The following is a 15011-nucleotide window of genomic DNA, read 5'->3' on the forward strand; positions in this document are numbered from 1 at the left end:
TTTATCACTTTATCGATTATTTCAATTATAAATAAAAATAAAGTAATAATAATTGGGGGAGTAAAGTCCTCGAGTGGCGACCACGGACCGGAAGACGCAGCGTGGGAAGGCCTCCAGCAAGGTGGACCGACGATCTGGTCAAGATCGCTGGAAGGCATTGGATGCGAGCAGCGCAGGACAGATCGTCGTGGAGATCTTTGGGGAGGCCTATGTCCAGCAGTGGCTGCGATGATGATGATGATGATGAATAATAATTGTAATAATCTATAATTTTATATATGTAATATATAATCTAATTGTTATAATGTAGATATTAATATATGTTATTATTAGGTTTATTAATAACATTTGCATGCCTACTGAAAAAAGGCATATTACAGCGCAGCCTACTACTGTCACTGGGGCGCTTATTGTTATATCTGTATGTAATGCGAATAAATGACTTACTTTAGGGGTGGAATTTATCAAAATCCTTTCTTAGGGGATGCCTACGTCATAGTAGATTTATGCATGCAAAGTTCACCCCGATCGGTTTAAAATTGACGAAGTTTCATATAAATTTTCGTCCCCTATTTTATCCCCTCGGGGGTAGAAGTAATCAAAATCTTTTCTTAGCGGATGCCTACGTTATACATCTACCTACATACCAAATTTCAGCCCGATCCGTCCAGTGTTTTGGGCTGCGCGTTGATAGATCACTATGTCAGTCACCTTTGAGTTATATATATTTAGATTAATAATATCTCAGTATATTTCACACAACGTCATCTAATCCTAAGCTAAGCACAACCTGTGTTATAGAGAATCGATATACATACTTTGTACTTTTGGATGAACATTTTTATTTTGAACACAAATTTCTTGCTCGACCTTTTTGTTATGAGATAGCTTTCCGAGTGAACTTTTAGTAAGGTTCCCTAATTTTTTTACAAGTAACAAATACAGCTTACATATATTACTCAGCGGTAACGTAGCATTCCAATGGTCAGAGTTGTTGGAATCGATCCAATATTTAGGGTATTTTTCGTTATAAACATTTAATATAATATAAAATTTATTTTTTTTATTTACTTATATAACTTTAATGCACACAGTACAAAAGTAACAGTACATAATAACACCAATATTTTCTAAGTCAACCATAGGCAGTACAGAGAAAAATTATTGGCATGCAAAAATAATAGGCATAAAAAATGATATAATAATATTTATACTATTACATTTACAATAATATAAATATAAATTATAAACAAAGAAGGAATATATAATATGATATACAAATACATACTCATACACAATACATACACAACTATATGAATACATACCAAACAATCTGACAGTTACACCACAGAGAATAAAAAGAAAAGTATAAGGTAAAGAGAAACGAGAGAAAAATAAAATATATAACAAATATGTAGTTAAAATCCAAGAAATATATTATTTTATATTATATATGCCTTGTTTAACACTGTCATAGTATAATCTATTTTTTAATAAAGCTATTCATATAATTATCACGTTAAAGATCGCATGCCCACCGGTGGGTCACTCCGCTACAACATTACCGACCCGCATGCCCACGGGTGGGCACACGACATCTTTTACCTGGGGACCGCTTGTACACCTGTGGGCTGATCCCTCGAAAAGATACAGCATATAACGGACTTAGTTAATTTAACATAGCCTCACTTAATCTATACATATACATAAAATTGGAGTGTCTGTTTGTAATATTGAAATAACCGTTTTTTACTACATGCATATGGCATATAATTTTTTTTTTTTCCAATTTTTGTCTTTCTGTCTGTTCCGGCTAATCTCTGAAATGGCTGGACCGATTTTGACGTGACTTATTGGCAGGTAGCTGATGTAATAAGGAGTAACTTAGGCTACTATTATTTTAGAAAAATAAAGTTAGTTTCCTCGCGAGTACAGCTAGTTAATAATGACAAAAAGCCGATTATGTGAGAAATAAGATTTCTCAATGCGGTTTCTATACGCATAATTTCAGGTAAAGGTATTTATAATATTAGTATATAAATCGGTCAAGATTACATCGTCTATATAGTTCTAAGAAGACCTATGTAGCATTCGCACCAATCCGAAATAGCGGTGGCTTTATGCTACATAGGGACTATTACGTATACGAATAAATCGATGTTCTAAAAACTCGTTGACAATAGCAGATATAATGCACACACGTACCTTGTTCTGCTAATGCCTTCGATGAACATCCACCTTCGGTAGATCCGGTCTTTGAAGACGTGAGGTGAGGTTGAATGTAGAGATAATTTTCGAAACGATAGACATACACTCGCGCCGTAGTCACAGATACAACTGGGCGTGGTGCATGGCAGCTTGTACGACTGCTATTGCTATGCGTTGCGAGTAATAAACATCGATATTGAGGGTATATATAAAAAAAAACTAACGATAAAATTAATCTAGAAAGTTCGCGACGAAACAACCTACTTTAAATAAGGGAACGCTATAGTCTCATCATTAACATGACAATCATTCAGGAGACGTACGCGGATCTTGATGTTGGCAGACGAGTCACGATTTTATATCAAAACAGTGGCAGATGTATATCTACGTGGTAACTTGTTTTCCGTGATCACAGCCTACTTGCATAGCAATTTGAATTTGTGATTCATCAGTCTTTCATTGTCATTATGAACCTATTTTTTTATAACTACCTAAATTTAAATATTTATTGACGACCTCGGTGGTCTAGCGGTCTAGCACACTGGTTTACGTCCGATGGTCGCGGGTTCGATTCGAATAAAAGTAGCCTAAGTTATTCCTTATTACATCAGCTATCTGCCTATAAAAGTCCCATCAGACAGACAGACAGACAGACAAATATTGTAAAAAATTTTATTTAAGTGTATGTATTTATATTCATATGCACGTAGTAAAAAACGGTTATTTCAATATTACAAACAGACAAATCTTATTTATATATATATAGATGTTAATCAATTAACTATAAGGTTAATTGTTAAGACCCGGTTAACAATATAATTAATATATATTTATATATAATAAACCATTATCTTCAACCATGAAAAAGTAGATATAATATTAAAATAAAGGACGTTTCCACTAGATTTTGTAGGCCCTAATTTTTTATACACGCTAAAGAAAAGTAAAGTCGCAATAGCTACACCTAATTAATAATAACACTCACTACTACGCAAGCGAAGCCGCGGGCAAAAGCTAGTGTGTAGTAAATGCTGTTGGTTTCCCAATAAATAAAACAATGTGAATACTCCAGAGAAATCATATTTTACAAATTTATTCGTAACAATTCGACTAGTCAATTTGTCTTCATTTGACTTAATTAGTCATTATTTAGATCGCCATTTCAGTTTCTGATAAGAAAACTTAAGGATGTAATAATGATTTCTTCTTTGTTGTTCTCAGACGCGTGATGAGCCAGATGGTTCATGCAGGGAGTCTTCAGCATCAGAACGGAACCGGGACGGCAGGCAGCGGCACAGCAATGCATCATCGGAGATCAGCGGCCGCAGCAAAAGCACCACACCTGTAAGTCTATATTTTAACTACCTATATTCCTGGCGTTGCCTGCGTTTATAACATATGGCACTTGGTAATAATGTTGGATCTAGGTGAAATATTTTGGAAAATCAGTCAAATGTATGGAGTTAATCAAACAAATTATTACATACACTAAAACAAATCTTTTCCTTTTTTAAATATTAGTACCTATAATAATAATAATAATATCTCAGGACAATTCACACAAGCGCCATCTAGTCCCAAGCTAAGCTGAGCTTGTGGTATGGGTAACTAGACAACTGATATAAGTACATGGATACATATTTTTTTGTAAATAAATACATATTATACATAGAAAACACCCAGACCGATACCAACAATCATACTCATGAATACAAATGTTCTTACCGTGCGAGGAATCGAACCCACGACCATCGGATAGTAAAGCGCTGTGCTAAACCAGTAGACCACCGAGGCTATATAGCTTGTTTGCCTTGCCAAGTACATAAAAAACATCTATTTTTTCTTCTTCGGTCCACCAGACCTGATTTTATCATCGTCCTGGAGGACGAAATTAGGTCAGTTGTATCAAAAGTGCTTGCTTTTTTATACTACGATAATGGCAATCAAGCATACGGTCCATCTGATGGTAAATTATTACCGTAACCTATGGACACCTGAGACACCAGGGGTGTCATGTGCGCGTTGCCGACCCTTAAGAAACCTATAACCTTCTTGAAAAACCGCATGCACGCAGGAGGAGGCTCCTCTGAAACCACACTTCATGACACCACTTAGGTTCTAGCGTGTGGGGATGAATTCCCTGTCGATGGCGTGTGGAAACTAGTGGAGCTGTATTGGAAGTGGCAGGTTCTGTGTTTATTACTCCACTGGGGGAGTGTGGGAAGCAGTGGCGTAGTGTTGTAAGTGTCAGGGTGTTGTGTTTACTAGTCCACTGGGGAAGTGTGGGTACCAGTGGCGCTGTATTGAAAATGGCAGGTTTTTTTTTATTTTCTACTCCACTGGGGAAGTGTGGGAAGCAGTGGCGTAGTGTTGTAAGTGTCAGGGTGTTGTATTTACTGTTCCTCTGGGGAGTGTGGGAACTAGTGGAGCTGTATTGGAAGTAGCAGGTTTTTTTTTTCTACTCCACTGGGGGAGTGTGGGAAGCAGTGGCGTAGTGTTGTAAGTGTCAGGGTGTTGTATTTACTGTTCCTCTGGGGAGTGTGGGAACTAGTGGAGCTGTATTGGAAGTGGCAGGTTTTTTTGTTTTCTATTCCACTGGGGGAGTGTGGGAAGCAGTGGCGTAGTGTTGTAAGTGTCAGAGTGTTGTATTTACTGTTCCTCTGGGGAGTGTGGGAACTAGTGGAGCTGTATTGGAAGTAGCAGGTTTTTTTTTTCTACTCCACTGGGGGAGTGTGGGAAGCAGTGGCGTAGTGTTGTAAGTGTCAGGGTGTTGTGTTTACTGTTCCACTGGGGTAGTGTGGTAACCAGTGGAGCTGCAGGGTTTGTGTTTATTACTCCACTGGGGGAGTGTGGGAGGTAGCGGTATGTGTTGTAAGAGTTAGGGTATTGTGTTTACTGTTCCATGGAAACCAGTGGCGCTGTACTGGAAGTGGCAGAGTTTGGGTTTACTTTTCCACTGGGGGAGTATGTGAGATAGTGTAGTAAGTTTATTGTGTGCACAGATCCGGAGCGTGGAGCTGTCGGAGTGGCGCGGGAGCGGGTCGGCGCGCGTGTACCGTGACTGGGCGCCCGCGCCGCCCGTCGCCGCGGCTGCCATCGCTCACCCGCCCGCCTGCGCGCGCATGCCCATGTCCGCCCACGTCGTCTACAACGGTAACTTGCAGACTAATCATTACTCCGGACAGTTCACATGGCGACATCTAGTTCCATGCTAAGCAGAGCTTGTATTATGTATGCTATACAACTGTATCTTATTTCGTAACAAAGAGTACAAAATGCTAATATTTTTTTTGCTTATAATAATCTCAGGACAATTCACACAGCGCCATATAGACCTAAGTTAAGCTAGCTAAAACTTGTGTTATGGGTACTAGATAACTGATACAAATACATAGATAATATTTTTTTTTTCGTAAATACATACATATACATATAAAACACCCAGACCGACACAAACAATCATACTCATAAATACAAATGTTTGTGCCGTGCGAGGAATCGAACCCGCGACCATCGGACGTAAAGCGGTGTGCTAGACCGCTAGACCACCGAGGTCGTCTTTATTATGCATAAATAATAGTATAAATAAAAAAAATCACACACATTACCATTTATTTCGCACACACGCGCATATATACTTGTTTATTTAATGGCTGTACCTTATTCTGTGAATATAGATTATAGATTATAGTCTGTCTGTGATTATATAGAAGTACAGTCTGACAATAGGCCTTTGATAATATTCAAACTTATAACTTAACTAGCTTTAGCCCGCGGCTTCGCTCACGTTAATTTATCCCCTTAGGGGTGGAATTTATCAAAACCCTTTCTTAGTGGATAGCTACGTCGTAGTAGCTTTATCGATATTTTACTTATTATTATTATTACTTTGCATGGAAAGAGATATGAGATATCGACCCTATCGGTTTGAAATTGATAAAGTTTCATACAAAATTTCATCCCCTATTTTGTCCCCTTGGGGGTAGAATTAATCAAAATCCTTTCTTAGCAGGTGCTGAAATTTGGCATGCAGGTAGATGTTATGACATAGACATTTACCTGCATGCCAAATTTCAGCCCGATCCGTCCAGTGTTTTGGGCTGTGCGTTGATAGATCACTATGTCAGTCACCTTTGAGTTATACAATATCACTAGTTTATTATTATTTTAATCTTTTCTTTTCTCTTCTTTTAACGTTTAAAAGAAGGTAATACGGTGAGTATTATGGGCACCATCAAATAGCGCAACCTCTCCCACGGGTGGGAGTCAGTGGAGGAGATTTCACATAGCCCAACCTTTCCCACAGTGTGGGAAGATTGGGCTATGTGAAGATATTATTGAGGAAGTCAGGAATTTTATACTTGTTATTATTATTATTATATAAACCAACCATGGTTGGGTAACATGTTATTATGTATATTTTTAACACCAAGGCCGCCTCGTGGTAGGCGAGGCTACAGTTATGATGTCTATGGGAATTGTGACGTGCTAACCGCTTCCGTCCCATACCAACGTCATTTGCAATAATACAATAATTATATATGAAACATTTCAATCATCATTAGGTAACGTAATAGGATATCTATTACGTTACCTAAATTAACGATTCTTGTGTACTAGCTGTTACTAAGACTTCGTCCGCGTGGAATTACTTTTTTATGTTCGTCATATATACATTTTTGTGTGCAAGAGAATAAATAAATAAAATATATTCGTTGCAATTAATTAAGACACAGGCGATTTGATCAGCATAAAGTTTTGTGTATGTTACCAAATATAACAGCTTTCCATAAGAGGGCCTTTAACTCACACCATAAAAACCCTAAGATCCTCACGCCCATATTTGACATCTATATATATAAATAAAATTGGAGTGTTTGTTTGTAATATAGAAATAACCTTTATTTACTACATGCATATGAATATAAATACGGTACATACACCAAAATAACATTTTTTACAATTTTTGTCCGCTGTCTGTCTGATGGAATAGGCAGGTAGCTGATGTAATAAGGAGTAACTTAGGCTACTTTTATTTTTGAAAAATAAAGTTAATCTCCACGCGAATATATAGTATAGCTAGTTATAAATAATATATACTGAACAAGTAAGTTGAAAAATATTTATAATTTTCGTCTGTCTGTTTGTTCCGGCTAATCTCTGAAATGGTTGGATCGATTTTGACGGGAATTTTATTGGCAGGTAGCTGTAGTAATAAGGAGTAACTTAGACTACTTTTATTTTTGAAAAATAAAGTTGAATTCCCGCGGACGGAGTTGCGTGTACAGCTAGTACATTTATTATAATAATAATAATAATCTCAGGACAATTCACACAGCGCCATCTAGACCCAAGTTAAGCTAGCTAAAGCTTGTGTTATGGGTCCTAGACAATTGATACAAATACATAAATATTTTTTTTTTCGTAAATACATACATATTATACATAGAAAACACCCAGACCGATACAAACAATCATACTCATGAATTCAAATGTCTGTGCCGTGCGAGGAATCGAACCCGCGACCATAGGTCGTAAAGCGGCGTGCTAGACCGCTAGACCACCGAGGTCGTCATAACTAAAACTACTATAAAATAAAACTACAACGTAAGAACTAATATTATATACGTTATCAATTATTCGTAAGATTTCTATTCACTTTTCAGCCATTTAAGCTACCATCTGTTTTGTACAGCTGCTGCAGAAGTGGAGGCTTTCAGTGGCAGCCCGCGTTCAGACAACTACAGGCTGGAGTTCGCCCGGGGGCGCTCCCCCCGGACCCCCCGACCCCCACGGCTGGTAACAGCCGCCAGGACCCCGTCTACCTCAGGCTCGGAGCTTTCGCTGCGACAGCCAATTAAGATCAGGTAAACCTTTGGCTATAGTAACATATGGGAGTGTTTCAGTGTTACCAGAATATTTTTACTTTTAAGTTATGTAGTAAACACTAGCTGTGCCGTGAAACTTTACAGTAATATAGCTAACTAGCTACCCGCGATAAATTTCAATAAAAAATGTAGCCTAAATATTATTCTGATGCGTAAGTTATATTACTGTAAAGTTTCATCAAAATCCATTCAGTAGATTTTGCGTGAAAGAGTCTATACTCACAAATACATACTCACAGATACATCAAAATAACACATAAGCTATAAATTTCATCCGGGGAAACCGCGGGTACAGTAATAACTGTACTATATAATACATTATACTGATATAAAAATACATACCTATAAAAGTAATTGCTGTGTGTCATTACCCCAGTGTCAATTGCTACTTTATACTATAAGTTAAAATAAAGTTTTATTAGTGTAGCTTTAATTTATAAGTTGATAACTGTCTATTAATCTATATTTTAGAAAATAAATTACTCGATTGAAACTATCTCGAACTGAATAACCTGGCTGTATGGGCTGAATCCCTTTGCCTGTCCCTGAACGGGAAAAAATAGAAACGAAAAAAAATAACCTGTAATATGGCGGAGTTGCGGATAGCTAAATCGATAAAGCATGATTATCGCTTCTAAATTTAGATATTAGATTAGAGTTGGTTTTATATAGCTAACAAACATAACGTGTCTCTCCAAAGGTGGTGATTACCGGTCGTAGTGCTTTAACCCTTAACCGCCTTACGCCTGCAGTTACGGTGAGTGCTTGTATATGCTTAATTGACCTGTACATATATTTTAGTTAATAATTAGATTAGTTATACGGTGACCGCATGACGGTTAGAAATATGTGTTCCCAAAAATAACAACAAATATTATATTGTATTGAAAATGAAATATTTAACAAAATGGAACAAACTGATTCCAAATTTAAAATAAAATATTTTATTTTATATTTGGAATTGTATATACTCTATGAATAAAACAAGATTTTTAAAATCTTTTAATATTTATAAATGAGAGGAGACGGACATTAAAAAACTATTTTAAAACGAGTAAAAGAAAATTACTGAAAAAAAGACGTATACAATTAGTATACCTAGAGATATAGATTTACAGATTAAATAACAGGGCATGTAATCTCTAAATTAGTTCTTTTTTTAATGACAATGGCTCGGAGTATCCACCATTTTGCCAATGTCAAATTTGGAACAAACACTACTTGTGGGTTGCAGTATTTTTAGTAATCCGAGTTTGTTGAGAATCTAAAACAAAGGAACACCTTTAGTTCTTTGTTTTTCGTAAATATAAATTGTCAATTATTATTGTTATTTAGTACACCTATCATGCGGTTATTGTAAAGATAAACTCTTAAAATACATTATCAATTTATTTACCATGCCCATAGACTAAATTTATACCCTTATACTGATTTTTAAAGCCAGCGCTACCAATATGACAAAAAACTAGTATTCCTCTTATTCGCTTTCTGTTAAAATGTTTCATATTATCATATTGGAAAATACCATGTTCATAAAAATATGAATCGTCTAAAAAACTTAATTTAATAATGAGACTGTTCCATCTTTTTAATTCGAGTTAAGCTCTTAATTCTAAAAAAAGGGGCAAAACACTCGAATAAAATGTGTTTAAATGATGTAATGATTTTGTGAATTACCCATATATATGGAGTATTTTTACTTTGGAATATAACAATTCGAATGAACCATTAACACAAATAAGGTTTGCGTGTTGGTGCATAAAAAAATGCATGCAAATGCAAGCTTTTCTGTGAATAATTAAATACCCATATTGTATAACTTTAATTGCATGCATTCGAATGAATTCCTCGCTTTGAATACCTTGATTAATTTACCTAATTAATACAATTAATCGTTGCAAATTCGTAACGATTATACTTTGAATGGCCTTCAATTTGCAGGCACGTAATGGAAAATGCGTTTTATTATATCGCTGATTAAACGCCAAAGGGCCACAACGCAAAAAAAACTGAAACTATTTTTTTTTTTTGGAAAAAAAATAGTTTCAGCTTTTGTGTAGAAAAGTATTTATTAAATCTGTCATATAATTCAAATTCAAATTTCATTTATTCATGTAGGACATTTTAGCCGCTTATGAACGTCAAATTTTTTGCATCATAATTTTTTCCCTACCGTCCAGTTCGGTATATAGATTCAATTATGAAAAACTGGCAAGAAATTCAATCGAATTACTTTTTTCTTTAATGCCAGTTTATTTACAATGTATATTTATATAGGTGTCTATATCTAATATTAAATGAAAACCCCGTGCATGAGCAACTATTGCCATGCACGCTCGTCATTCAAGTAATCGTTTAGTGAGTAATAGGCTTTCTTGTTTTTAAATACAGGGAATCTACGAAGGAGGAAGATGAAGAACCCGCAATTGTACCCACCATCCGACCGTCAGGACCGCGTCGTGCTGTGATCACTCATTAACAGATCGTTGAACGAATCGGACGTCCTTTGCCAAAATAAAGATTTAAAAAAAAAATGAGAAAGATAGTTGATTTTACACTTTACAAATTTATAGACCTCTTATGTAATTATTTTAAAATATGATCATAATATATATTCTATTTTCTAATTTATTTGAAATAAAAAATTCGAGTTACTTTATTGTACACATTCGTTATTTGAACATTTCAATAATAGTGAAAGAATTTGCAATCGATCTGAAGTGGCATTATAATTTAACCCGGCGGACGGAAAGGCTCACGCGAATGGACTTTTATGGGTCAATTGGGTCGGTTTTGACCTTAATATTTTGGACTAAATACCAAACTGTACTGTTAAATAATATCTGATAATGACTAACATTCAGTTCGTTTAAGAAATACGACAATATTGTCTATGAATTATTAAGATCACTAAAAAATTTGATAATTAGGATGTGTTGTGGCGCATTCAAATATGATATTAATGCAGTACTTATTTGATTTTTATTTTGTTATTACTCCGAAAAGTGCTTTAATATTGTCTTGTATAAAATTGTATTTTATGTAATTATTATAAAAGAAAAATGTTTTTTAATAATGTAAGTTTATTAAGAATTTAATAATAGCTATTTCTATTGTCTTCCAATATATGATCACAGAAGCTTTAATGTAGACTTTACTATAGAAACTAAATATTGAACAGGTTGGAACAGGTGCTGATAAATGTAAAATACACAATTATAATAATATAAGGTGCCTTTATATTAAATTAAATGTATAATAATACTAATTCATTTTATTTTTAATTTATAATTATTGTTAGAACTTGTAAAACATTTATATTAAATTGTTAATAGAAAATCTGTATTTTAAATAGCTAAATAAATTTGATTATTACTAAATATTGATTTTAATATTCCAATATTTATATTGGACATAAATAAGGGACATTCGTTATTAAACATATTGTGGGATCATCATACAGCAATTATTCCTTCTTAAAAGGCCAGCAACGCTCTTGCATTGCAATTTCATTGGTGTTTCATTTTCACGGGTGCTCATGGGAAGCGGTAAACACTTATAATCAGGTGAACCGTAGCTGGTTTCTTCCCTATGCTAGAAAAAAAAATAGATCTTTACATTTTGTGTAACCTTTTGCTTGTCGATCAATCATATTAAAGAGGGTAGGACCGCCTTCTGTGCGCCCTGTGGATAGGTGTGACCTGGGCGCGCCGCCGGTACGTTAACTGCATAAAGGTCACTCCACAAACATCGGTTTTACATTATTCATTTATTAAAATTATTAAATTAAATGGCGGCAAGAGTGAAATAAACTTCTTTATGCTTATTCCTTTTTTACATTTCGCTGTATACAGTTATATTTGAATTTCAATATATTTTTCCAAAGCAAAGTTGCCAGTTTGTATACTTATTAATTTTATTTTCCAGTTATATTTGATTCTTATAGAGGCAACATATTTTTCCAAATTGCGAGGTTGTAATTTTTTTTTGTAACAACATAATTTGTGATAAATATGATTCCATATTTAACAAAAGAGATCTTTACCACAGATTGAAATTAATCAAAATAATCTTGTTTAGTAAGAAATCATTATGAATGATCAATTTGTGTCATTCAGTACGTCATTCCACGCTCAATGTAAAAATTAACACATACTTAGAATTGTCTATTATTTATATTAAATATAGTTTTACTGGTTTTGATGCTACCTGTATTTATATACTTTTTTGTTGTTATTTTAATAGTAGTACAGTAATATCTACATGTGAGGAATTTTTGAAATTTCGTTCTAACTGAATAAAATGACTAGTAAGGAATAAACAAAAGAGTTCAATATGTATCCTAGTCCTTCCTGTATTATTTGTAAACCATTTGTAATAAAACACACTTTTAAATTTTAAATTAAACTTACCAAAATACAGTCTATCACAATTTAATACGTCAGTTTGCATGTCACACAAACGGTCAACAATAAAATATTTTTTTGAATCTGTGTAACATTTTTTTCAGAACGATAAAAGTAATAGTTTGCACAGATATATTTTGAGACCTTCATAATAAAAATCTATGTCATGTCATGTCTTGTCTTGACATATATAAATCTCGTTAATTAAACAATAAAAATGCTGGCTGTATGGGCTGAGTCCTTTTGCCTTTCCCTGAAAATGGAAAAACCGCACCAAAAAAAATTGCTATGTGAATCTGTGCAAACTTCTGTCTTGGTTTAACTCTACATATTATAATGGCGGCGCCAATGCCCAACATAAAACGTGGTGTTAATAGAAGTAATATTTATTCTAATAAACTTTATGACAAACGTTTTTGAATAGTTATTTTTTTGCGGAAAGCAGACTCATCACAAGAATAACGAGAAAGAAACTTGCGTGTTGCTCTTTTAAAATGTTGTTCAACATTGTATATTTACATTGTATTGTATACAACATTTTATCTGAATACAAAATTTACTCTGTGTTTTTTATTGACAGCGTCGCATCAAAATCAGAACTGTATACTAATCATAATAACTTTTAAATATTGTACATAAATAAAACGGTGCATGTATATAATTGTAGTATATAAGTCATTGTTTATTCAAAACAATAAACATTTGTATTTCAAAGTTTGGTGTTGTCATTTGAATCCCTCGATGCACACAAAACGGCAAATGTGTGGTATTTTAAAATGTCAGGGTAACATTTAAATCAAATAAATTTGGAAGTAATTTGCATCTAGAGAACCTATGCGATCGATCTCCCGTCCAATTCAAACGGGGATCGAAATTACGACGACCTGATCCGAGATTCGGGATCCTAGTGGTGCCCTCATACTAAAGTCGCATCCGTCAGGCGGGAGTTTGAGTTGAGCGTCACGGAGAAACTCGCGTGTTGCTTAAACATATGTTCAGAAGAATAATCCAGAAACTTTTCAAGTTGCTCTTTTAGATAGTTGTTCAGTTAATTTGTTAATACAATACTGCCAAATCGCCAAGTTGGCATAATTAAATGAATAGTTACTTGAGTAACAAAATAAAGCAGTCATAGAATAGAATAAGAAATCTTTTATTCAAATAAACTTAATTTAAGCACCTTTGGATAGTCATCACAATATTTTTAATCTACGGCTCATTCGGGAAGTTGTCTCATTACAGGAAGAACGAGAAAGTAATTCGCGTGTTGCTCTTTTAAATAATCGTTGTAACTTTCAATTTTAAGTCGAAACATGGGAATACAAACTGCCTAGCTATCAACCTAACTAGCACTGGTTTAGTAGAGTCAAATATTAAATACACAATAAGATTAATTCAGTCGTGATAACAGCAGCCCAGTCCCTACAAGCAGCACTTGTTCACGAGTATGACGTATGAGCCAGGGAGTTGTGCCGTCGACCAAATTTTAGTTATCAGACCAGACCATTTATATAGGTATTAGATAAATCGATAGCATTGTATACAAAATATTAATAATTCAGTCAGCATACATATTTTATTAGGTACGAGTAAATAATTTATTGGTCCTTGACAAACAAGGAACTCAATAAGAAATATCATACATACATATGTTAGGGTTCACATCGATGTTATCGAAAAATCTGATATTTTATATTAAAAGAAGGTAGTTTCATTATTACTCGGTATCGTTAAACTAGTTGCATATAACCCCCACTCATATCTTCTCTGTATAAAAGGGAGGGTTTTTCCGATCGATCCCCCGTCCAATTCAAACGGGGATCTAAATTACGACGGCCTGAGCCGAGGTTCGAACCCCTAGTGGTGCCCTCAGACTAAAGTCGTATCCGTCAGGCAGAAGTTGGCCTTCAGCCGCTCCATAAGTCCTTCCGCGGGTTTGGAGTGCCATCTGCACTCGCCCCATAACGTCCGGTGAAGCTGTAAAGGCCAACTACGGCCAACAGCATTAGAGTAGTCCGAAAAAAAAAAAAATGGCCGCGGCATTCGGTCTTTGAGCACAGGATGTGCTGGTTGTATTTTAATTGCTAAAGTGAATTGTGTTAGAGACATAGTTAAATTAATGTTATATAGTTGTTATTTTATTATAATACATACTTTTACTACATAGAGTTGATATATCTAACACATATGACCTCTAAGTAAGTCTAAGCAGTAATCAAGTATAACTTTTATGGTTGTCAAGTTCATACATAGTTATTAAGCCCCAATGAAAAAGTATATGTGGCATCGTAGCTCAAAAACGAATGGATCGATTATGATGCTATTTTTATTATTTAAAAGCTGCCATAATCGATTTTGTTAGAGTATTTATTTTATCGTGATATAGATAGGTACTTTTTTCATTTATACCTTTATAATAGTATAATAGTATTTTCAAGTACAATACGAAAATTAAAAATAAACTGGATGGTTAATATAATATATTCGTGGTATGTACTACAAAATAATG

At 34.6% G+C, this 15011-nt stretch overlaps 1 protein-coding gene across 1 annotated transcript in view; it reads left to right on the forward strand.

Moving 5' to 3' along the window:
- The window catches only part of LOC131849458 (uncharacterized), a 46191-nt gene extending 35583 nt beyond the window's left edge, over nt 1–10608 (forward strand). Inside the window, exons 5-8 of the mRNA XM_059199573.1 lie at nt 3430–3552; nt 5211–5361; nt 7904–8075; nt 10488–10608. Coding sequence (XP_059055556.1) covers nt 3430–3552; nt 5211–5361; nt 7904–8075; nt 10488–10575 — 534 coding nt within the window. The 3' untranslated portion in view covers nt 10576–10608. The remainder of the gene's footprint in view (nt 1–3429; nt 3553–5210; nt 5362–7903; nt 8076–10487) is intronic.
- The last annotated feature ends 4403 nt before the right edge of the window (nt 10609–15011 follow it).

Source organism: Achroia grisella, unplaced genomic scaffold (assembly GCF_030625045.1).
Source record: "Achroia grisella isolate CSIRO2021 unplaced genomic scaffold, CSIRO_AGI_Agris_v1 utg1056, whole genome shotgun sequence".
In the NCBI taxonomy this organism is placed as follows: Eukaryota; Metazoa; Arthropoda; class Insecta; order Lepidoptera; family Pyralidae; genus Achroia; species Achroia grisella.